General features: G+C 40.5%; 2 protein-coding genes across 3 annotated transcripts in view; one reads left to right on the top strand and one right to left on the bottom strand.

The window, feature by feature from the left end:
• LOC119648212 (elongation factor-like GTPase 1) overlaps nt 1–24,697 on the bottom strand; it is a 330,197-nt gene that overhangs the window by 266,289 nt on the left and 39,211 nt on the right. The window lies entirely within an intron of this gene.
• The window catches only part of LOC119648213, a 131,131-nt gene that overhangs the window by 89,808 nt on the left and 16,626 nt on the right, over nt 1–24,697 (top strand). Inside the window, exons 2-3 of the mRNA XM_038049821.1 lie at nt 20,775–20,864; nt 20,925–20,986. Of these exons, the coding sequence (XP_037905749.1) occupies nt 20,775–20,864; nt 20,925–20,986 (152 nt within the window). The remainder of the gene's footprint in view (nt 1–20,774; nt 20,865–20,924; nt 20,987–24,697) is intronic.

Here is a 24,697-nt window from a genome sequence, read left to right as displayed (position 1 = left end):
CAGTAATCGTCTTGTTTTACACAAAACCTTGAAGAAGGCTTGAGCAATGGAGCTAAAGCTGGGGAAAACCATTGTAGATTGTCACGAGAAGTAACTTATACTTATACTAGCATCTCCAAGCGCTTGTGTAATATTTTTGACACTTTTTCGCCGCATAAGATTTGATGCAGCGGATTCAGTGGCTCGAACCGGCGACTTATTAAATGTAAACCCATCATATATGATATATATGTAATTGAAAGAGAATTTATAAGTTTCTATTTCCAATTGCGAATTGAAAACTATTTGTATGTCAATGATGAGATGCAAAACAGACTTTCATAGATAAAATAGAAGACCGGACACAATAGTGATGATAGCATCCAGAGGCATTTTTCTAAAAGAACAGTAGATAACTGTCCTGGAACCGGAATCAATCTCTACATTTATGCTACCAATCAAACAGTTTTATGCGATATTTAGAACCAAAGAAACCTGCTTAGATGATCACATCTTCGGTGAAATATCACCTGATAGTCCTTCCTAATATGCAACAATAGTCCATCAGATGAAGGATTTCCGGTTTAAACTTATATTATTTTTTCGTTGATGGAAGTCCCTTCCAATATACTAGATCAGAAGCAGTACCGTCTCAAGCAAAATTATGTGAAAAATTTGATTCATCATTTCAATTCATTTCTGCGAGTTTCCAGGGCAAAAACTTTTTCAATGGTTCGCGCAATGAAGCCAACACTTCAAATTCTTTCAAATAAATGTTCGATTTCACTTTAAAAGTTACCCACGAGGTCAAAGAGCCATTTAAAGAACACAACGAAATTTCTATCGTGATTAATAGTTCAAAAAACATGTAACGCAATTTTACAAATGTCAATTGTTCATTCATATCTCAAAAATTGACACCTCCCAATCAAAAGATGATTATGACCTGGTGCGATTAAATCTAGACAAATTACCATCTTCAATGTGAGTTTTCCTTTACAATCGGGTCATGCTATTACAATAGAAAGTCGTATCTTCGATCTACGAACAAGTACATGTGGGATGAGGTTCTCTTTGAGGAAATTTTCAAATTATCGGCACGTTCAACACCTAATATCGCCAACAATTTATTGGCTGTAAATTGTGCCCGGTATCAGATTGACCCATATCCATTTTAAGTGAAAGGAACAATTCCACTGATGCTAATGGATCGTTGCATAAATTTGCATTTGAATTCCAGATGTCACTCAATCAAGATTCTGAATAGGCACGCGATAAAATTAGAGCCATTCATTCTTGCATAAATCTTCCGCCGATTTCATCTTCATTTCCTTTTGATTAGATTCAAAATCGAAACTGAGATCCGTAAACAACGTAAACATGGCAAAACCCATTAATTTAATTGCGTACAAGGTCAAATAAGCGAATACAACGCTTGCATTCTGATGAGAGGGAAAGGCTATAATGTTTCGCCAAAATTATAAATGAATTTCAATTTTGCCATAAAAAAATTTCACTTTTATCGAAGCTCTATTGGGAAAGATGCAACCATTCAGATTTTTGATTTTATAAATTGGCAACAAAGGTGGATTTGCATATTATTTTGCAAAAAGAATTTTAGGCTTATGAGACAGGTGAGGAATTTGGGATTTTTAAAGTGAGGAGTGCTTGCTAGGAATAAAGAATTCATAAATTGTAAAGTGAAATCTGCAGCAATTTGCAAATTTTTTATTTAATGCATACATTTCGGCATCATTTGAAAGTGCTTTAGCGTATACGCGTCAGTTTCACTTCTAAAATATTTCAAAACCATAAGTGATAGATATTTTAGCGCCATAGTTGATTCGGAAAATTATATTGCAGTCAATTAATTTAATAGTTGGTTGCATATGCGCATTTTCACTTTGTTTAATTAATTTCGTTTAGGTTGTGTCCGGATGGCTGGAGTGTTAAGGGTGCTAGGTTGCCGCAATCGATTTGTATCCTGACTGGATATCCGGTACCAATTTACTCAGCGGTAAATGAATACCTGAATCAAATCAAAGTAATAACCATGGGCGACCGCAATACTGATCACGTTTTCTCCTGGGATACCATTACTATTTTGAATGAAGAGCTCTAACACACTTCAAGGCCTAGATCCAATGGGATTGTCGCCTCAGTGATTGTTATTGAATTAGTTCCATTAATTAGCATTAGCAACGTACATACGTAACTGCTAACACTGCACATATAAAAGGCGAAGCATAAACAGTTCAATAAACTTTACCCAACCCGTATACAAACTTCTTCTTCAGCCTTTTTCCCTTTCAGAAGCGAGGTCAGTTTGCCTTGAGTGATTGAGCCATTTTCCTCAATCATAGGCCTAATTTGGATGAAGTCGAGGGGCTCTCAAATCAACATCTAGTGTATCAAACCATCGTTGTCGGCCAGCCTTTTGGTCGTTTCAATTTCGATGTTCAGTTCTCACCATTACGAATTACATGTTCAAACCAACCCGATTCAAATCCATCTCGGATGTCTTCATTTCGGAAGTGATCATGGTGTGTTACGTCACTGGTCCAACAAAACATATTTGTTTCCATTTCCGCGAGGCGTCATTCATTTCAGGGCGGATGCCACGAAGGCGTCAATCATAAAGACCGCCAGCTCTAGAACGACACCTCATCCAAGTGACGCTGATGCATCCATCTTTGTTTCCCGGTTCGAATTCTTGGAGGTTTCGGTTGTGAGGGGTGATCACTTTCCTTTATGCATCAAACGACATAGACATCAGTCTCAGCCAGAAGAAACAACGTTATATACCAATTGTTACCAATAACCAAAACCAGCAACTGAATATTTGGTACACTGACGGATCCCTCACAGCAGAGGGAGCGGGTGCCGGTGTCATTGGTTCAAGGAAAATGTACTTTGAGCCAATGGGCAGGTACACTAGTATATTCCAGGCGGAAATATACGCCATAGACAAATGCGCCTCCTTTAATCTGCAAAGGAACTATAGGGGGCAGAACATAGCTATTCTCACCGATAGCCAAGCAGCGATCAAGGCACTTAGGTCCAACCAGATGAACTCTAAACTGATATGGGAATGCCATAAGAGATTGAATACACTCGGCTCGTCCAACAAGGTCTGGATACTTTGGGTTCCAGGCCATGCTGGGTTGGAAGGCAACGAGGCAGCGGACGAACTAGCCAAGAAGCGACCAGGGACGCCTTTACACGGGCCAGAACCCTTCTGTGGAATCGGAAACGGGTTCATGGCTATGAATCTAAGAAATAAAGAAGTACGGTTGAGGGAACTATACTGGGCGGGTCTACTGGGGATGGAGCAGTCCAGGGTGCTTATTGGGGGATACGAACCCATACGCACAAAGGATTGCTTAAACCTCACCAAAAAGAACCTGCGAATCATAGTGGGAATTCTCACTGATCATTGTCGGCTGAACTATCACCTACGGAAGCTAGGGATATCTACGGACACTGCCTGCAGGTTCTGTGAGGAGGACGAAACCTCTAAACACGTCCTGGGACAGTGTCCGGCACTTGTGCAAAGTAAGTCGAGGCATCTGGGAGAACACTTACTACCAAATGCAAGGCTGAAAGATCTGGAAGTAGGGAACATACTAAAGTTCATAACGGTTATAGGCCTGCTTGAGATACTATGATCAGTAGGTACACTATAACCAGTAAAAGAGGCACAATAAATCTTCAAGGACGCGGTGCGACTTTCCCTTAACAGAATAATAATACCATTAACCAATCCATTCATTATTTTCCGGATGAACGCAGATTTGAAAAAGATTTATTTATAATAACTTGCATTCCGACCCCCTTTATCTTTTGCCGGATTATTACGCCATAGTACATGATTCCGTGAGAGAAAAGGCGTTACATCCAATATAAAAGAAATAGACAAGGGAGCTAGAAAACCATTTAGAAACCCCAAGTTCACTACTTCGAAAACGAGAAAGATTAAAAGTCGACAGATGGCAACGCTTTACCGAACAGATTCAACAAAGGTGTGCGCTTATGAATTTTTTCAGGTTTCCAAATAATCACGTTCACCTCTTTAAGGGCGATCTTTTCCTACGTGCTAGACCTGTCGCTAAAGTAGGGACAGTTGATTCCTAACCTCAATTTTGAACGAGCAGCGACGTTTTCACCATGTAGGTTGATTTAAGGCATTGGGTTCCTGATGAGTTCAATCTCAACAATAGAACAGGGAATGCTTGTCGAGATTTGTGCATAATTTACGGCGACATCGTTGGAACAGAAGGTGTGTATCAGCAGTAGACCCGACGTTGTCGTGATGGAGAAAGACGGATCGAAGTTTAGCCGCGATGTGGCATTGGAGCTGGAGGATAAGTTAACTGTTACTGAAGTACACTGTATTGCCACAGAAACGAAAATCCGATCGCTGAGTTATGCTGCGAAATTGTTTTTCCGGGTTCCCCACGGGTTATCCCTCAAGAACATCGAACACTGCCTTAACAATTGCGTTTCACGCTTGAATACGAGGCACATCCAAAAAGTAAGTGTACTCGGGCTATCACGGCCACAGGGAATGGCTTTTGACACTTTAGCAACACTGCTATGTAGTACGACTTCAAAATGAAAACTCTTGACTCAGAATCATCCCTTCCAAAAAACGTTAATCCTCCCGCAAAGTGTAAAATCCACACCGTCTTCCGTTACCTCGTTGTGTTGGGGATTTTCCTTTGAAATTTGAATTTTTTAATGAGATTATTACTGTTTACTTTGGTGGAGTTTGGTTACCCACTACACGCCTGAAACCAAAAGAGAGTATCAACAGTGGGTCATAGCATTTCACCCTTCGTGTTATCCGCGTTTTGGCCCATAAAGGCAGAACTTCGATTGATTATCTGGCTTAGAGAGAAAATAAAAGAGCGATTCAAAAAAGACGTGCTGACAAATTTTTTTGGAGGAGGCATCAAAAAATTGATTTCCCACCTTACTACGGCGATTACGAGTATGTTGACAAATAACTCACATACGTCTTAGATCACTGGCGATGAGAAATAGGCTCTCTGCAAAAATGTTAAAAGCCCAAGAACCTTTGGCAAAACAAATGAAACACTGCCATTGACATCAGCTGTTGCCGAGCAACCAAACTCTAAAAGCGTAGCCAGTATACTATACCCAGGCAGAACGTTTCGAACCAGCATTGAAGGAAAAGCCCTCGTACTCCCTTCACTTTGTCCTTTAGAGTTTTGCTGGTTCCGCCCTTTGGACAATCATAATAATGAAACAGGAAACAAAGCCTCTGAGCACTCAGACCCTATCGGCCCATTGTACTCGATTCCCCGGTGAATTTCACAAAGAGGGATTTTGATGCTACCAGACTGCAAGCACTTTTTTTTTAAAGTATGACGTTTATAAAAAAACTTTTGACCGTACCCAATAGATACTTAAAGTTGTAAAACACGTAGAAAGTAACAAATCGAAAACGCCATCGCACAATATCAAATATTTTATCAATATTTATCTCTACCCTGCCCTCCGAGAACGTGTACCAAAATTCACAACCTCAAAAAAACGTCTTTAAACTGCACGGTTGAAGCGCTATGCTCCATAGAGTGGTCATTACCAACTATGTAATAGAGTAAAGAAGCCTAGTATGAAGTATTGCCTAATTTAAGATACCGTATCTTTCACTGTACTACGTGTCAGACGCACTTTTCCAAGAAACAGTTATACCCACTGGCCAAAAAGGTAAAAAGTTCAGCACTGTGAACCTCCATGCATGCAGTGAATTTCTCTGTTCCACGGTGAACACAATATATCAAAAGAGCGGTTTTCACCGAATATAGCCACGTGGAATATCAAATGAAAGGTGTCGGTAAGTATTTTCGATGGAGGTCTTAGTTTTGATATTAGTTGTAAAAGGGCAGCTTGTAAAGGGTCAATTATATCAAGGGCCCAAGCGAAAATCTTAAGTTTATCCTAGATCCGTAAAATTATATAATTCCATGAATCTAGGTAATATAGGTTTTAATATGAAGTATCATATTGGAAAGTTTGGTGGAAATTAAACTATTATTTTCACAAAACATTCTAATGGAAGAATAGTGGAACGCGTAAACTTTTTGGAAAAATTTTTGATTGATCTAAGCCACTTACTCAAGGGCAGTGAAAAGAATAAAAATCAGTGAAAAGAATAAAAATTTTAAAAACACTAGTGCGGTGTTTCAAGTGTACTATTGCAAAAAACATAAGTTCCTTTTTTGAAGCAAGTAAGCAAAATATAGTTTTTAACCCCGCACAGTAAAAATATTTTTGATTCATTCTTTTCCTGCTGTGAAACTACAAACTCCCATGCAACTGCAATGCACAATGAACATTTCACGTCGGTGAAGTTCCCTCCTAGTCAGCAGGTCGTCAGGTTCGTTCACATACTGCATTTCACACCGGCTATTTATCTCGTACACATGCACACACGGCAAGCCACCGTTTAAGATGTTCGTCGCAGTGGATTGAAAAAAATGAAGCACCAAAATATCAACCCCAGATGATATCTGTTTGGTGGCCTGATTCAAATGTTATGACTGCAGCTTCATGAAGAGTAGCGCATCGATCATGGCGGATGTCTACTGCAAACGACTAGAGGAAGTGATGCAGAAACTTACAGTTAAACAAGCCAGATTGACTATGCGATCGGCTTCCATCCTCTTGCACAACAACGATAGACCGAAAACTGCAAGAGTTCAAGTTTGAAACTTTCCATCACCCACCATAATCGTTAGAACTTCCACTCACCGATTGATTACCACTTCTTTCGCATTTTATCAAATTCCGTGAGATAGGATTCTCCAACTAAGAGATAAATGAGCTGCCATTAAGATGGCAGAGCTGTGGATAGTGTGGGCGATTACTTTCATTAAGGAGGTCATCCCGTGTGAATGCCATTTTTTCGCTTTTTTTAGAATTCGTTTGTGAAGAACTCGATAAAGATACAGACGAATTTTTCACCATATATTGGGTTGGGGAAAAAGTAATGTCGTATTTGTGATCAAAATTTGACGCTTTATTTAACATGCTTAGAATTATTCGATTTATTCAAATATGTGCCGTTTTGTTCGCAAACTTGTTGCCATTTAGAAGGCAACTTCATTATCCCGTGCGATAGGACATCCCATCCGAGCTCCCGTAGCTTCTGGGGGGTCATCAAAGATGTGTGATGCCGAACGTTGTCCTGATGGAACACAACACCATTCTCATTGACTAATTCTGGCCGCTCTTGGTCAATCGCCTGCTTCAAACGGTCGAGTTACTCACAGTAGAGGACCGAATTGAGGGTTTGGCCATAGTTGAGCAGCTCATAGTGGATGATTCCCTTCCAATCCCACCAAACACACAGCAAAACCTTCCTGGCTCTCAATCCGGGCTTGGCGATAGTTTGGGCCGGCTCGGCGCCCTTCGACCATGATCTTTTTCGCTTGAGGTTATCGTATGTGATTCACTTTTCATCACCAATCACCATCCGGTTCGAAAATGGGTCGAATTCGTTCCGTTTCAGCAATGAATCGCAGGCGTTGATTCGGTCCAAGAAATTTTTTTGCGTCAACTCTTAACGCACCCAAACATCCAGTTTTTTTCAAATTCAATCTTCTGCAAATGGTTCCAAACGTTTTTATGGTCTATACCCAGTTTCTGGCCAATCGAGCGAGTGCTCAAATGCCAGTCTACTTGGATGATTTCGACGATTTTATCGGTTTCTGAGACGATTGGCCTACCAGTACGGGGTGTATCTTCAACATCCACCGCACCAGAACGAAATCGATCGAACCAACGATGTGCTATGCGAATTGTTACAGTATCGGGCCCATAAACTTCACAAATTTTTTCGGCCGCCTTCGTTGCATTTTTACCTCTCAAGTAGTAAAAACGTAAAATATGACGAATTTCTTGCTTGGTGGACTCCATTTTTGACGCGCTATAACTTGACACTGAAACGCACGATCATAAAACTGTCAAAGAGACACCTGTAGCCGTATAGTATGACCCGATGCGATAAGTACAACACAAGATATGTTTAAGTGTCGCCATTTATTGACAAAATACGAGATTACTTTTCCCCCAACCTAATATATTTAATTTTTTGAATCAGGTTACATCAGCATTTTCATGAATAAAGTCGTCCTAATTAGAGCGCATTTTCAACCCCATCTTCAGAAAAAGTAGAGATGTTTTGGAAGGGGAAGGATTAGATTCCGTTTTACAACCCCGATGAAAACTCATGTGGCCCCCCTTCTTCGCCCTCCTTAAAAAGGTATAATGCGTCAAAGTGGGTTTGTGGAAAACAAAACTTGATTAAATTCAGTTCACTGTCTGTCAGACGCACTTTTGTCAGAAATGGTTGCACTTCATGACACGAAATGTGGTAGAAAGTTTGGAACTGTGAACACATGCGATGAATTACATTATACCACGTTGAACGTAAGACGTAAAAGAGCAATGCGTTTTTTTCTCGCCACATATAGCCATATGATATATTAATTTGTTTGATAAATACTTTTCGAAGCAAACGTTAGCGTGGACATCGGTTGCGAAGGGGAAAAGTGTGGGGATCCTCATGGATCCCTTCAGCAACTACCCAATCAAAAAATCTGAAAAGATCAGTGCATATGATATCTAGGCCTCAAAGTACTCTCCATTACAATATCTGCTCAAATAAAGTTAATAATGGTATATTTTGAAAATTTACTGCACATACGTTCATCCTAGATCCCGAAAATGTTCCCATAATATAGGTTTTAACTGACTGAACTGATATAGATTTTAACATACTGAAAAGGTCGGTGGGAATCCTACTATTATTAACAAATTTATAATAGGGCAAAGTTGCGTGACAGATAAAATGTCAGCACCACATCGAATTGACTATATGTAAATAACGTTTACGAATGTATAAGCGCGACCATCGTGTACCCAAATATTCTAACATCAAAAATACACAGTCGTTCATACCTGAAGTGCTGATCTTCCGGTTTCCGACTTGTTTTATATCATCATGATGAAGTTTGATTTTTTAGCAGAGAAGGATAGCTACATCCTAATTAGATCTAATAATCTAGGTAAAAAATAGAAAATTAGCAGGAATCTCTTTCGCCTTTATGTAATTGGGCTACATTATCCAGAGATATCAATTAGGAATTACAATAGGCGATATTGACTATTGAGCTTTCATTAGAAAATGTAAGTGCTCTAACACACTTCAAGGCCTTGATCCAATATGGATTGCTGCGCTAACGATTATAATTATCCAAGTTATCACAATCTCGGCAGATATCGGATTTTACCTAATACTAGCACTAAGTGCCGAGCATTTAGGCTCGGACGATCCTACCTACTTAAAAATTAAAGGGGTGCTGGTGGTGGTGGCCAGTAGTAGGTTAATGGGCGAATCCGTCGAGAACTCCCCGCAACATCGAGCACGTATGCAGAATGGTGTACTTCTGCATGGTTTGAACCAGACAATGCGAAAGTCCCAGGACATCAAGGGAAGCCGTGAGCGATTTAGGTACAATACCTGTAGCTGACAATATTATGGGAACTACAACCACCCGGTCGAGACGCCCAATTTCTTTGATTTCCCAAGCCAGTGGCTCATAGTTCATCTTCTTCTCCACGTATTTTCGTTCAATGTTGCTATTATGGGGGATAGCATGGACATGCCATGCAAAACCAAAGGGGACTTAATGAGTCCCCTGGAAGATGCCCCTCCGTATACGTATGGGCTTTGAGGTATTAGCACCTTCAGATGTACGCACTGATAAGGTGGTATCCCACCCTTCCATGACTGTCGCCAAAAACGTTATTAGTTTCGGATCAATGCGATACAGATGTAGGATATCGATTAGCCAGGTATGCGGAACGCCTTGGCATAATCGATATAGCAACTATCGGTCTTGTGTCTGCGGGGTCCTGCACCGTGTCCTTCTTAGGGATAAGGTAGGTAATCCCCGCAGTGAGGAAGGGGGGGAATTCCTCCAGCCGGCTCATAACCTCATTTATACTGCGTGCCAATCGACTGTGTACGCTGATAAATTTCTTATACCAGAAATCCTGCACCCGATCCAGACCTGGACCCTTCCAGTTCTTCGAGCTGTTTATAGCTCGTCGAACTTCCTCTTTGTAATATCTGCAAAATTCATGCCCGACGTATTGGCATGGCGGGTGCCTTCGGCGGTGATCCACTCAGCATGCTCAGCATGCTGGGCGGGTAACTCCCAAAGTCCACCCCAATACTCTTTCGCTTCCGTCACCGAAAACTACACTGTCTCGACGCTCTGTTGGGATTCGTCCAGAGATCTGGAAAAGCTCCGCTGTTTCCTCGCGTATATTGCATTCTGGACACGTCTCGAATGACTTTCGCCATACCGCCGTAACCGACATCACATGACAGAAAGTTTCTGCTTTAGTGTGTCCAGAATTTCAATTACGGGTGTCTCACTGGGGATGGTATAGTTCCGATAAACCCTCTGCACTTTCTTTCGGATCCGTCTGCTGGCAATGCCAGCGCTAATCTGAATCAGTCAAGCAATGCTCCAGACGAATTTTCCATTTTGGATCTCTTTAGTCAAACCAATAACATGAAAGCGAATCTTCTGACCGTGCAATTTGATAGCCGCAACTGCACCACGATACACAAGTGATTGTAGTTGCAGCAGCGACATATCAGCACACAGCCGGGATGCAATCTCATCATTGATTTGAGATAGAATTCCCGGAGTTGTTGGGGATGCATAGAGCCTGGGAATACCTGGTCTATGCAAAGGATCCATATCGAAGAATTCTATACACGCTTTTTGGAATTCGTACCGAACCTCAGCGGAGACCTCAGCTGGATGGTGGAGAAGAGTGCTTTGGCGAGTAGTGAACCTGTTGCCTGCAGTGCGGCGTGGTGTTGTTGATGCCGCCACCTCTGCCCCCATCGACTCTCGGTCACCAGTTGCCCCGATAACCTCAAGCCGAACACGCTCCCTGATGGTGGCCGCGATTGTGTCGCTGCGAGTAATAATAATAATTATTATTATTTATTAGTGCATGATTAAAACTGTTATTGTAACCGATCTCTACAAAATGACCAACCCGTATTCAGGCTGGAAAAACATCTAGGAGTTGTCTGGTTAATAATCCCCCTATTACAACTGGTCTTCACGCTTATCACTTTTAGGGTGAATTATACAATTATTAAAAACCAGATTCCAATCTATCTTCCCCTGAATTTTAATGCCTCCAAAAGCACTAGTGCTAATTTGATATCTATCTATTATCGTTTCATGTGAATAGAATAGTCTAGACGGAACATTCAATTAAACATTGAAAATCGATTTCCCTACTTTTCTAAATGCATCTTCTTTTCACAAAATGCATAAACAACCGTATCTGAATCAAGTTAAGTAGCCTACATCCAAAGGCAGTTAGCTTCTGGTGAATGGAAACAGAAATTAATGATGACGGCGAAAAGTTCAGTACAAAATCCAATATTGCATTCATCTAATCACAGCAAGAAACATTTCGATACACGAGTCCTATTTCCGAATCTAAAAAAATGAGTTCATTCTCTTCGGTATCTGGAATTCGATTGTTTTCCACTTGCTTGTACAATCCCATAATCTGAGGTTTGTAAAAAACGATCCCGATTATATATGGAACCCATCATTAAGTATTTTGATGAATTCGACACATCATTATAGTGTTGAACGAATGAGATTTTTCCGTGGAACACATACCTACGTAAGTACATATGACGCCCAAAAATCTAACCTGTACTTAGTATCATCAGCTGCTTACTCATAGCATCTGAAGATTGCTTGATTATCAACCGTTATTGGAACATTGTTTTCTTCAAATCTAACTTTCGAAAGTGCTTACCTTTACTGGTTTAAACAGAAAAAGCAAAAGAGGCGAAAACAAAGTCATTGTCAGCAAAAACTTTCTCATTAAAAATGCAATCTTTTTCGCGGAGAATTTAATTTGATCTGTAAATTAAATCTCAAAATATACTGAGAATATCTAGAAAAATATCTATTCTTAGTGGTAGAATTTTATCTGATCACTCATTAATAAGGTATAATGCGTGCACGCTCCGCGAAGGGCAGTTCGAACGTGCTAAGTATTCTAACGACGTTTGGAGGCAACTTGAACAAGCGAAAGTGGAACGAAGCTAGTTTAGATAAGTAGAAGCATTGAATGGTTTACCAAATTAAAGACCCATGAGAAGTCGGTATACATTATGCTTTGCTTTGGTGATTTACCACACACGGCATTTGTGGATCGGAGTAATGCACAAATTACACCATCCATCCTCTTTGCAAAGGTTACGAAGCTAATTACCTTCGAGATTCTTATTCAAGATTATGCTCAATGAGCGTTTAATTTTAGCAAAAATATGATAAGCTCTACAAGAAAATAGTTAATAAGCACTATAAGCCTGATAAGGAGGGCTTAAAAGAAAATGAGCAAATGGCAAGATGCAGAGAAGTAAAACAAGTCGGAATACCGGAAGCTCGCGCTTCGGGTATAAAGGTTTTGTGTTCATCTTATGTGAGAAACTTCAACGCACATTTTTCTGCCCGTATATAGCTACAAATCCAACATAATCCTTCATATTTTTCCAAACTGCGAGACATACGTACTTATTACAGCCATAGATATCACGCTCACCCTAAACAAACAAACTGCCTATTTCCTTCCTTCTATTCTGTACACATATATGCACGTATATAAATTGATCGTACCCATATTTCCGATTTACTTTTTATATCTATTTGAATTAGGCACTACCCGCAAAGTTCATTAGCACGCATCTATTATATACCTACATACACACATGTCTGGCTGACAAATAACTAAAAAACTAAAACAAAATAATTCTCTGGGACCCAATTCATAAGAACTCATTTCGTTGTGGTATTGACGAATTGATATGTGACGATGACGTCATGCAGGTTGTAGAGTGCACGAAATTCACAAAAAATTGTAAAGTTTCACCCCCTATAACTTTGTTAATAATAGTTGGATTTTCTTCAAACTTGACCAAACTGTGCATTAAGTTCTTCATTACACACATGCTTGTACTTCTAGGATGAACATAAGGGGGGGTGCCGGGTAAATTTCTAAAATGTGGAAATATACTATTATTAACTTTATTTGTGCAGATATCGGAACCGGATATATTTTGAGGCCTAGATTTTGTAGAGGTGCACCACTGTGATTTTTTTCAGATTTTTCGGTTGGATAGGTTCTGAGAACGAGACCTGTTACACTTTTTGTGGGTCATATTTTGAACCCTCACTCCCCTATGTTTCATCTAATATCAAATATTGAACCAGATTCGAAAAGTACTAATTGAGACCTTTCATTTGATACCCTACATGGCTACATTCTGTGAAAAAAAAATTTGCACCCTCCATTCACATGTATGGGGAGCCCCCCCTTAAACTTAACACAAGATGGCGCCACTTACTGCATGTAAAGGGATCACCAGATTACATACTGTCACCAATTTTCGTGACAATCGGTTCAGTCGTTTCCGAATAAATCGAGTGTGACAGGCAGACAGACGGACAGACAGACACCGTCTCGATTCTAATAAGGTTTTGTTTCACACAAAACCTTAAAAAAGGGGGAATAAAGGACGTGTAAATTTTCAAAAGACACTGGCTTGGACACGCCAATAAAACCACCTCCGCATCGCTCTACCTCGTGGAATTCAACTTTAGGTATCAGGTACATCACGAGGCGCAATTAGCTTACTTTAGCTAGGTCTTCTTCTTTCTATGGGCGGCGTTCTTACCCGCGACTTCCTGACCTTTTCCGCTTGCAGCAGTTTACTTGAGATCGGCACAATCATGAAGTTGATTTTAATCCTCCTGGTAAGCTACTACTCTCTAGACAAAATTTTACGGTGATACCAGTTAACCTAGAGACCTTTCTTCCACGAACCTGGGGCATTCGAAGAATATGTGGCTTGGGTCCTCCGGGACCGCATAGCAGCTTGACTAACAATACAGGTATTGACGTAACCTCCATGGCCGGTGAGAAACTGGGTGAGATTATAATTCATCTCCTCATGCTTTCTCTCCAAGTACTCCCCCTTGGTAAGTAGGTAGATAGATACTTTTGTGAATGGTCCCATCGCTAGTTATAGATTTTTCCTTTCCGGCTCTTTCTACTTTCGATAAAGAAGCGGCGGACTCGATGTCCTCACCGTCTCCCTGATTCACGAGATAAAGAATCCCGTATCATCTAAGACCCGCCTGAAGGCAGATCACATCCTTATGGCTGCTCTCCTATAGACGCGACTTAGTATATGGGCGTCATATCAGACATGCAGTACTGCTCCCCAAACCAGAACTGCATACAGCAAGATGGAGCTAACCGCCAAGGATGCTTTTTAACTACAACCAGTGCAATATCGTCGGCATAACCCATCACTGCGGCCTCATCGGGAACCGCAAGATTTAGTACATCATTGCACATGATGTCCCATTATAGTGGGCCCAGTACGGAATCCTGTGGGACACCCACGGAGACAACGTACTCCTTGAGTCCATCATCGGTGTCATACCAGTTATTCTTACCTACCCTTAATGGCAGCGAAATAGGTGTCACCAGCGTCTCCTATACACGGCTTCAACTGGCCGAATAGAATACATTTTTCACGTTCAGGATTACTACCATGCAATATGTGCTTGTACTTCCTTTCCGTGAATCGCATTCTCGACCTAGCCACTAACCAATTGGATGGCGTTAGTGGTTGGTCTGACTTTACCGAACCTCCTCCTCCTTTTGCCCTCAGCAAATGGAAGCAATCCTATAGATTACCGGCTCCAACTTTTTCCCCATAGTATCTAGAAGTTTTTCCCGTATAGGTCCGAAGTTTGCCAACTTTAGAAAACAGTACCTACTTTTGCGGTTTCCACGCTGTAGAGAATACCTCTTCGGACATGCAAACTTCGAACAACTCACCGAATATCGAAGGATTCGCATTGTCTCTGAAAAGTGTCAGCGCCCATGTCTTGCTGGGAGAATAAACCCTGGATGATTTTCAACAAGAGGACAGGGCGTGATCTGTGGAGATGACCGGCCTTTGAATCATCGTATCACGACTCTATAGGCACTTCCGATGGATGATTTCCTTGAGATTTTTGTAGGCATCCTTGGGTGCACTTCTCCAAAAATTCAGCCAGATTACTACCGAATGTAGTCTCTCTAAATCAGTGAAGCACAATGTGCAGCACCACATTAACACTACTGGTTTCCCTATCTTCCCGGAGGTGCGTCCCCTACCACCCCAGAAGCTGACTATTGCACGGAAAGAGTTTGAACAACTTATGCAACAGGGTATCTGCAGAACTTCGGAAAGCTGTTGGTCTTCCCCACTCCATATGATCCCTAAGCCAAACGGCGTTTGGCGCCCCTGTGGGGATTACAGAGGGCTAAACGCACAGACTGTTCCAGACCGATATCCAATTCCACTCATCCACTCCGAGCTCACACGGATGACTTTCGGGTTGTGCAATAGGGCGCAAACCTTAAAGATCTATGGCCCAGTATAATTCGTTCTACGAATTATATTATAATCAAGCGTTTAACATGTTCATCCGTTCTTTCGATAGTAGTGGCCTCGGCCTAGACTTTTAATGGCATTTGCTGAGGCCATAGATATCTTCATATTTGAAGCAAAAAAGAGTAAAACCTGCAAACCACGAGAGTTTGACTCATAAAATGACATCTTCAAAAGAAAAGGAGTTTCTTCCAGAAGTCAGTGTCGAATTATAAATACGTATCTATTTTTAATCTGAAAATTAATTAGAAAATAGATGCGTCTCAACTTTTAAGTATATACAAGTGTAATATGGTCAATGAAATTACACCTTTTTTGCAAATGAAGCCGTCAAGTATTTTCAACATTAATAAGGAATGAATAGGAAATAATTTTATAAATTACGCTTGACCCCAGGTTTTGTATTGCAGAATTAAGAGGGACGATGATCCCATGTCATGCATTGATGACCATATGCAGAATTAATCATATCGATTTGCTCATATGTCAACTGCTGAACCCACTGATTATTCAATAGTACCATCTATCCAGTACCTACAAGTCTGCGGAATAACAGATTGCTGTAATGCAGACAATAACCCGTGGAATGTAGCATATTTGAATACAACATTATTTCGGTTTTATGTGTAGGTTTACTATTGTATAATAGCAAATGGCGAAAATGCGAAACTAAAGCTGCAACAAAATTTTACATGTACATGCAATAAACATCTTCCGTACGATCAGTGAACCCAGCAAAACTAGTATTCCGTGGACATGGCTGTGGGACATAAATTTCACATCGTGTACACGATCCCTCATTGTACTACGGGTCATAGTGCAATGCCTCAGTTATGTATATGGCGCTTTGCCTTCACCGTGAAAAGAATACCATAAACTGTTCACAAGTTGATGTTAAAAACTAACGTGTCTTTCTATTACAAGTCATTACCTCAGAGGTGAGCCGTGCAAGTTCACAGAGACGAGGGAGGTATTCCTGCTTCAGTTTTGAAACAAATCGAGGAAAACCCAGGTACTAGACGGTAACTGAAATTCAATAACTGGCAATAAACTTACAACGGTAGTTAGGTTCTAGAAAAACTATTGGAAATGTTCACTCCGCAATTAACATAACTGAGCCCCGATACCTCTGCAAATGATATCATAGTTTCGCATGTTAAGATACTTATGTTTAATGTAAGATTTTCGGGATGGATATTGGCGTCATCACTTTCACACTTTTAATCCGTCAATATTTTCACTTTTTCTACATATTCCTAGAAATTTTTACAAATATAAGCATCCAACGCGTAGAATCGAAATGAGGGTTATTATAAAATCCTATTCGTATTTATCTATATTGAGTTTCCAAACAAGCTGCTGCTTTTTTACTAAGAAAAAAAAACAATAACAACAATGTTAAGTGATTATTCTGGAATATAATAATAATGTCGTTGACGCAACGGTCCAATTGGACAATATCCTTGAAATGTGTTAAAGCACTTCATTCAAGACCGTAACATTTACACTAGACTACAGGACTACGGTACACTGTAGGAACCAATGCGGTCAACATTGCGCTCGCCCGTGGTTATTATCCTCATTTGACCCAGGTACTCATTCACAACTAAGTCGATTAGTATCAAACATCCAGTCATCATACAAATCCGTCTAATAGATTATACTCATCCTTTACTTCAATAGCTGCTTCCAATTTCCTTGGAAGATAGCCGATTCCATGAGCAAAGGACCTTCGGTTGGTATAAGCAATTCATGCTTCAACATCGGCCAAATCACTGAAATCCCAATAAATTCTGCTTCCATAACAATTTTTCAGTCAGTGGTAATGGCCTCAGAGGTTGATGATGAACAATATCGGAAAAACTTTCGGTGGCCTAACTTTCCCATTTCCTTGTGAATTGCAGGGCGGATTCCCGCCTCCTATTTGACCATTAACAATGCAAATTAAGTTTCACAATTGACTGCTATACAAGTGATAATCCGGGAAAGCCCAAAGACGCACAAACACCAATGACGAACCGGGATTCTAGCCCGGCGCAACATCGAGAAGCTGACGCTCAACCACTTGCTAACTTGAATGAATGTATCCCTTTTTAAGGAATTTTTGAAATTAGCGGAGAGCGAGACTGGAGAAATGAAGTCTCCAAACTTAAGCCCTTACAATGATTTCAAATTTTATTTTACGTCTCTTAAAAAATTTCTTGGTGCACATGATTTTATGGCAGTGTAAACTAGACAACAATAGCAGAAAGTCTGGTTTAGTTCTTACCATTGTTAGCTTTGCCAGGGTTCCAATGGAAGTTGAGTTAGCATATCACTTGCTACAATCTGTCCGATTGCCCCGACTCTTGCAAGTCCTTCCACCATATCGGGATGATAAAAGGAATACATATAAATGCCGGACGAAATATTCTATAGTTTGGCTTCTTTAGGGCCAAGTTAGGCGAAGAGGAAGCTAGACGATATGAAACGCATACAAACTTTTTGAACTTCTAATATGAGAAAATCTAGTTGCACTAAAAAAATGAAAATTAAATATCCAAAAAATATATCCTCTTGACTCCCGCATTGCCACTAACCGCTCTCAACAATGCTTAACCTCGATGATCGGGTGAAAACCGATTTTTTTTTCTTTCAAGCACGCGTTTGTCAATGAATATGAATGTAGCTTTATGGCATATATGTGTGAAATTAGTAGTTTTGATACCATTTACTAAATTAGCTTTTCTTAACGGACTACTATATATAACTACTATAAGAGAACAAGTAAATAGTCTGAACCCTCATATATACTAGTACTAGCTGGAAATTACTGGACCGTTACTCTAAAACCCCGCTTATCCCAGTAAATAAAATGAAGGGGATTCTAAAGTGATGGCCCAGCACCTCTCAGCTAACAAGGATACCTTTACACTATTATTTCGGATTCGGTGAGAAGCAAAAGTTGGAATGACCATGAGGATAGAAAGTTACACTGTCATTCTGACATGTCCTATGGTTAAAAAGTATCGGGAAATTATAAACAGAATAAAAACGACTTAATTTTGAGGCAAATACGTTGTATTTCCTTCAAAAAAACATCTATTTGAAGCAACACATATGTGCCCGCGTTTCACCCACTAGTCGATACACCCCTGGTAGGCCGCCAAAGGGATAGCTTTTAGCTTTCTCCACGTATTCTGTTTTTCGGCTTCGGCTCGACTTCGTAGCGCCACACGTCACTGTCTCTGTATCGGACTCGTACACCCACGTCTCATCACCAGTAACTATGAATTTCACTGTTGCTTCAGAAATCATGTCCTCAGCAACGATCTTTAGATGTTCTTTTGCGTGAAACTTTAATCTGCTGAGAATAGCCGCAAAATTTCAATCACTACACATGCATACTGAGTTGTTCCACATGCAATGCCATGTTCACTAGCAATCTCTTAGGTTGGTATAACGATTTTCGAGCACCATTACTCTCACTTTTTAAGGTAAGATAAGGTGTAAACACAAAATCGGTTTACTGTCTATCTGTCCGTCGCACGCATTTTTCTCGGAGACGGTTATAGCGATTGACACCAAATTTGGTACAAAGGTAGGAACTGTGAACGCTCCTGCATACAGTGAGTTACATCCTTTTCGGTTGAATTTAAGGGGGGTCCCCATACATGCAAAAGGGGGGTGTACAATTTTTTTTCATCAAATATAGTCATAAGAGAAGAATCCTCCAAAGAATTTTTGGCCCCCTACATGAGGATGGACGATTCCGTAGACTACACAATGACGAAATCTATGAGCGATACCATGACCGTCCGGTTGTGGATAAAATCTGGCTCAATAGGTTACGGTGGGCGAGTCACTTAATCCGTATGAATGAGGATGATCCCACCCGGAAAGTCTGTAAGGGCAATATGTAAGGTAGAAAAAGAAGACGAGGCAAACCCTGCCTAAGATGGAGCGATGGCGTAGGACAGGACACCAGACAGCTTTTAGGGATATCGAATTGGTGGACCTCGGCGCAAAACCGGGATGTCTGGAGTTTCTTATTAAGGCAGGCCTAGACCGGATACCGGTTGTTGCGCCGTTGATGATGATGATTACGTACAACGTACTAAAAAATATACAAAACGTTTCGTACCTGAAGCGTCCAGCTTCCGGTTTCCATACGTTTGGAACGAAGCAAATCCTCTTCCAATATTCGGCCACTTTTAAAGTCATTATACCACTCATGTGACCGAGTTTTCGACAGAACAGGCTCATGCATCAGCGCATGAAAACAAAATTCCAAACAAAACTATCTATATTGAAATGCAACAAAACGTATAAAGTTGACCGATGTAAACAAGTACTAATGATGCATCTGCGCTAAAGTATTGACATGTACGTGAGTTAAGGTGATACCAACTTACAAGTCGGAAACCGGAAGCTCGGCGCTTCAGGTAAGAAAGGTTTTGTTGATTTTTTATATAAGTGGCTCATAGTGTATACACGTTGAATATACCCAATATTCAATTCGATATGCTCTGACATTTTATTTCTTGGGGAATTGGAATTTAATGGCGAAAGGACTAATTCTAACCATTTATAACTTTGTTAATAATAGTAGGATTTTCAACTTTCTAATATGATACCCCCTATTAAAAGCTATATTACTGCACATTTTGCCGATCTAGGATGAACTTAAGGGAGGTTTGCAGTAACTTTTCAAAATATAAAAATGTACTATTATATATCATTATATATATATTTATTAACTTTATTTGAGCAGATATAGAAACGAAGAATATTTTGAGGCCTAGATGTCATGTGCATGAACTAGCATAATTTTTTAGTTTTAGTAGTTTCTTAGAATAGGTTCTTATAGTAATTGACCCCTTTCGGAGCTCCGCACATTTCCCTTTGTTACCAATTCCCAGGGGGGGGCTTAAGTTCAACGTGTGTGTAATTCGCTTATATTGAAAATTTCCGATACTTTTTGATCATAAAGTATATCTCATTGTTCAATGTAAAAGTTCTACTGAAATGTCCGTCCACAAGCGACAGTGTAGGGAATTCAGTAATTTGACGATGTATTGAACCCATCGAGTCCCATTTCGTCATTGTTGTTCCGCTGAGAATCAAATTAAAGCACAGAGATACTATCAATATTTTCAATTATTATTCAAAAATTGAGCAGAAAACATAATTCATTATTCTCAATTTCTTTTTTCAGAAGCCATCAGCGACAGCCAAGCCCACAAAATATCACTATTATCCTCACAATCAACACATTTACCTTCTCCCAGAATGCGCGATACAACAGGTCAGTAGAACAACAATTTGCACTTATGAAACGCATTCATCTTTGCTTTCTTTTCGGCAGGTCTGCAATGCTGTCTACGTTCGGCTGAATTATACTCAACCTCTATGCGCGTGTCCATCTAGGTATGTATCAAATATTACCAAAATATAAAAGTTTTTGAAATAAAAATGAAATCCGTTGATTAAAACTTGGACCAAATTCTTTAAGGTCAAATGCATTTTGTCTCTGCACCCTGCACCATCTGATATGCTTCATTGGATAACTTTGTAAAATTATATTAGGAAACGAACCATAACTGCTTATAGCAAACCGCTTCTTCTTCTCTTCTTTATCCCGTTCGGTAGTAGGTTTCGCTCATCTAAATCGCTTTTACCACTTTTCAAGTTATAGACCTGGTCCGGGTAGACTTCAGATGTTCTTAAGTCTCCCTCTATGATATCAAGATGGATCGACGTTGGAATGGAAGTGGTATGTGAAGCTTAAATGAAATTGCTTGCGTTATGTTAAGTTTGAGGGTATCGGTCGATTGTGGCTTATTGGCATAGGCCTGCGACTTTAGAAAAACTCCATGAGAAAAAATCCAGCGAAGTCAAAATCAATGCAAAAGTCAAAATCAATGCAAAATCTTGGTGGCCAATTCACATCATCTTCGCGAAAGATACGGATAGGAAGTACAGACCAATGACGCGATTAGTCCAGATTCTGCACCAGACAATAACTATTTGCGAATGCACTGCTACCTGACGAATCTCGTTTTTGGCAGAAATTGCAGAACCCGAATCGAACCCCAGTCAGCCAACAAACGACATTATCTATGGTTATTATTTTTAAACTACTAGGGCAGTTGCATCTTGTACAGCTGCAGACGCAAGTCCCGACGCGAAATAAGCCAAGTTGAATCTGCAATAAGCCAAACTTTTGTGTAAGGCAAGGAACTGACTGCTACAGTCTCTTTCCGACCCATTTCCTATTGGATAGATTTCATCTTCTCTTAAATTTGCATTATTCAAGCCAAAATACCTAACCAACCAGCTAAATAGACTAAAAGAAACAATATTTTGATAGATTAGATACACTTCCTGTTGACACTGTCGAAGGCTTCCCGAAGTCGACAAAAAACAGGTGAATACATTGGTCCAAAACGATGTGATTTTTTTGGTGAGGTCAAGCTTTTTGACACTATTCACAAAAACGCCATGACTTTGTAACGATAAAAGATAGAGTACCCACTCCCTGGTTTTCTCAAACAAGTGGTACTATCCACCATTAAGGTTTTATTATCATAAACGGAACACCCAGTGTAACAGCTTACAATTCACGATTATTAGTTATTTCCTTCTTATATATGTTAACCTAAGTAGGCAACGATACATTCCAAATAAGTCCAGTCCAGTCCCTTGCTGCGCTCTGCGAAACCCGATCTTGTGGTGTCAAAAGCTGCGAAATACAATGTGAACGCGGTAAAAATGACTATAAGCTCTTCTATTTTGGTAGCCCATGAGCTTAATATGGTGTCAGCATTGACATCTCTGAAGTTTTCTTGACGCCATTAAAGAAACTGAGCAATTTAATGACCAGTTGATAAGGCTCACTATTATATAATATTTACCACCTACGCATCAAAGACACGTCGACACAATGCCATGAGAGAACGGCTTCTGATCATCCTAACCGAGCATATCGACGATTTTTCTGACGCTCATGACCTCATACTTGTCAATATATGGATTAAAAAATCTTTTAAATGGTTGGAAGGTTGGAATGGTGGAAGCGACTATATTTTCATAAGAAAATTTTTCCACCGTTACTGATGGCCAAGCTGTTTCCTACGAACTACCGCACCTAAACATCAGCATTGCTCCTCTGCGAATCAAGCCACGGCTGAAAGAGCATAAAGAGCGCACTGACTTACCACAAATTAAATAGTGATGATATCGTGAGATTTAATGCACCTAAAAATATGGTCCACACGAGATCGCAAAGTTTACCAAGCGCTTCATTAATCGAGGTACTTGGCTTTGGAATGACGACGTGCAAATGAAAATCTGTGGGAAGAAACGTATCACAAGCTCCACGTCGACAAAACGCTATATTGCGCTGATCAGGGAAAGATGCCGCAGATCGCAATGATTTCACAACTGTATACTGCACCACGAAAAAGCTTGCATGTGGTCGTAAATCTTTCGATGGTCCTGTGAAGGACATCAACGGTCGACTTCTTTTCCACGATGACGATCAACTGAAGAGGCCAAAAGAACACTTCACCATGGTTCTTCACCGTATCACATCCGTTGAGATTCCTCCTCAGAAATGACTAGTCACCGTAACATGCGAACACGGAGTGTTCCTCCAAGCAGAAGAGAAATTGCAGCCATCAATGCACTCAAACGAAGTAAAGCTGCTGGGCTTGACGATCTCCCCGCAGAGTTATTTACCGCTGCACATTCAGTTCCTGCAGATCTACTGCTTCCACTCGTATGGAAATCTTGGAAATCCGAGACCTTTCCCAGAGAGTGGCAGGAGATGATTTTCAAGATCCCAAAGAAGGGGACCCGTTTTGAGTGTAACAATTGGAGGGTATCTGCGTACTGCCTGCAACCGTAAAAATAGTAGCTAAAATAATCCCGCAACGCATCAAAGAACATCTCAAAAGTTTGATCGACAGAGAGCATTGACCACATCAACAACCTACGGATCATTATGGAACTGTGTGCGGAGTTCTTCGCTGCACCTACGCACTTCATTGATTTCGAGAAAGCTTTACGCAGAAGGGGCATTCTGAAGAAACTAATAGCCATTATCAGAGCGACATATGATGGTGGAAAATGTCACGTGCTGCACTGAGGTAAAATCTCGGAGGATTTTGAAGTCCAAAGCGAAGTCCGCCAGAATAGTATCCTGTCAGCGGTATTATTTCTTCTTGTTATCGATGATGTTTATATATATATTTATAATTTATCCTCAAACACCTCGACTACACTGATGGCATATGCTTGTTCTCTCACCGGGTTATGGTCCTTGGCGAAATGGCTCTGGATTTGGAAAGAGAAGCAAGTAGAATCAGACTGAAGATAAACACCAACAAAATCAAGGTTCTCAGTCCAATGGATCGTCGCACTCTTCTTGTCTGCATTAATGGACCGGGCATCGAAAGCGTCTATCAATTTGTATATCTAGGAAGCGAGGTTTCTTCCGACGGTGGTAGCGGACTGGATGTCGCCCGACGCATTAACAACATTAGCTGTTACTCAAAAGCTCCAAGTTTTCGTCAATATCTGTCTGCGTCGTATCATCGGAATGCACTGACCTAACTCTACCTCTAACCAGGAACTTGGTCCGGCACATAAACCTGGCACTCCTACGCACTGTGATAGAAAGGCAGAAGTGGCAGTGGATAGGTCACACATTAAGGAGGGGCGACAATTGCATTTCTGGCTACGCCATGTGGTGAAGTCCACTCTCTCAAGATGGCCGACGAATAGGTCGCCGCAAGGGCACTTGGCGCAGAACAGTAGAGGAGTGCGAGCGTCTCGGGAAGTCGTACGGGGTACTGAAGGGCATTTCAGGTAAGTTCGTACCCCTCGAGACCTTTCATTTGATACCCCGCATGGATATTTAGTCTTGATACGAATTGATTATTCTAGATTCTTCCAGATATTGGATATGAATATGGCTATCAACTGCTTCCGATTCGGAGCCTTGAAATTTTAAAATAAACTTAGAAATCATAGCTTAAATAATTTTATTGATATAAAGTTAAGGAATAATTAACTAGACTCTCTCAATTGAAAAATTTTACAACTTTTTTAATAAATCGTTTAGCTTGACTGAAA

The sequence above is a fragment of the Hermetia illucens genome, chromosome 2 (genome assembly GCF_905115235.1).
Source record: "Hermetia illucens chromosome 2, iHerIll2.2.curated.20191125, whole genome shotgun sequence".
NCBI lineage: Eukaryota > Metazoa > Arthropoda > Insecta > Diptera > Stratiomyidae > Hermetia > Hermetia illucens.
This window is presented reverse-complemented; position numbering and strand designations above follow the sequence as displayed.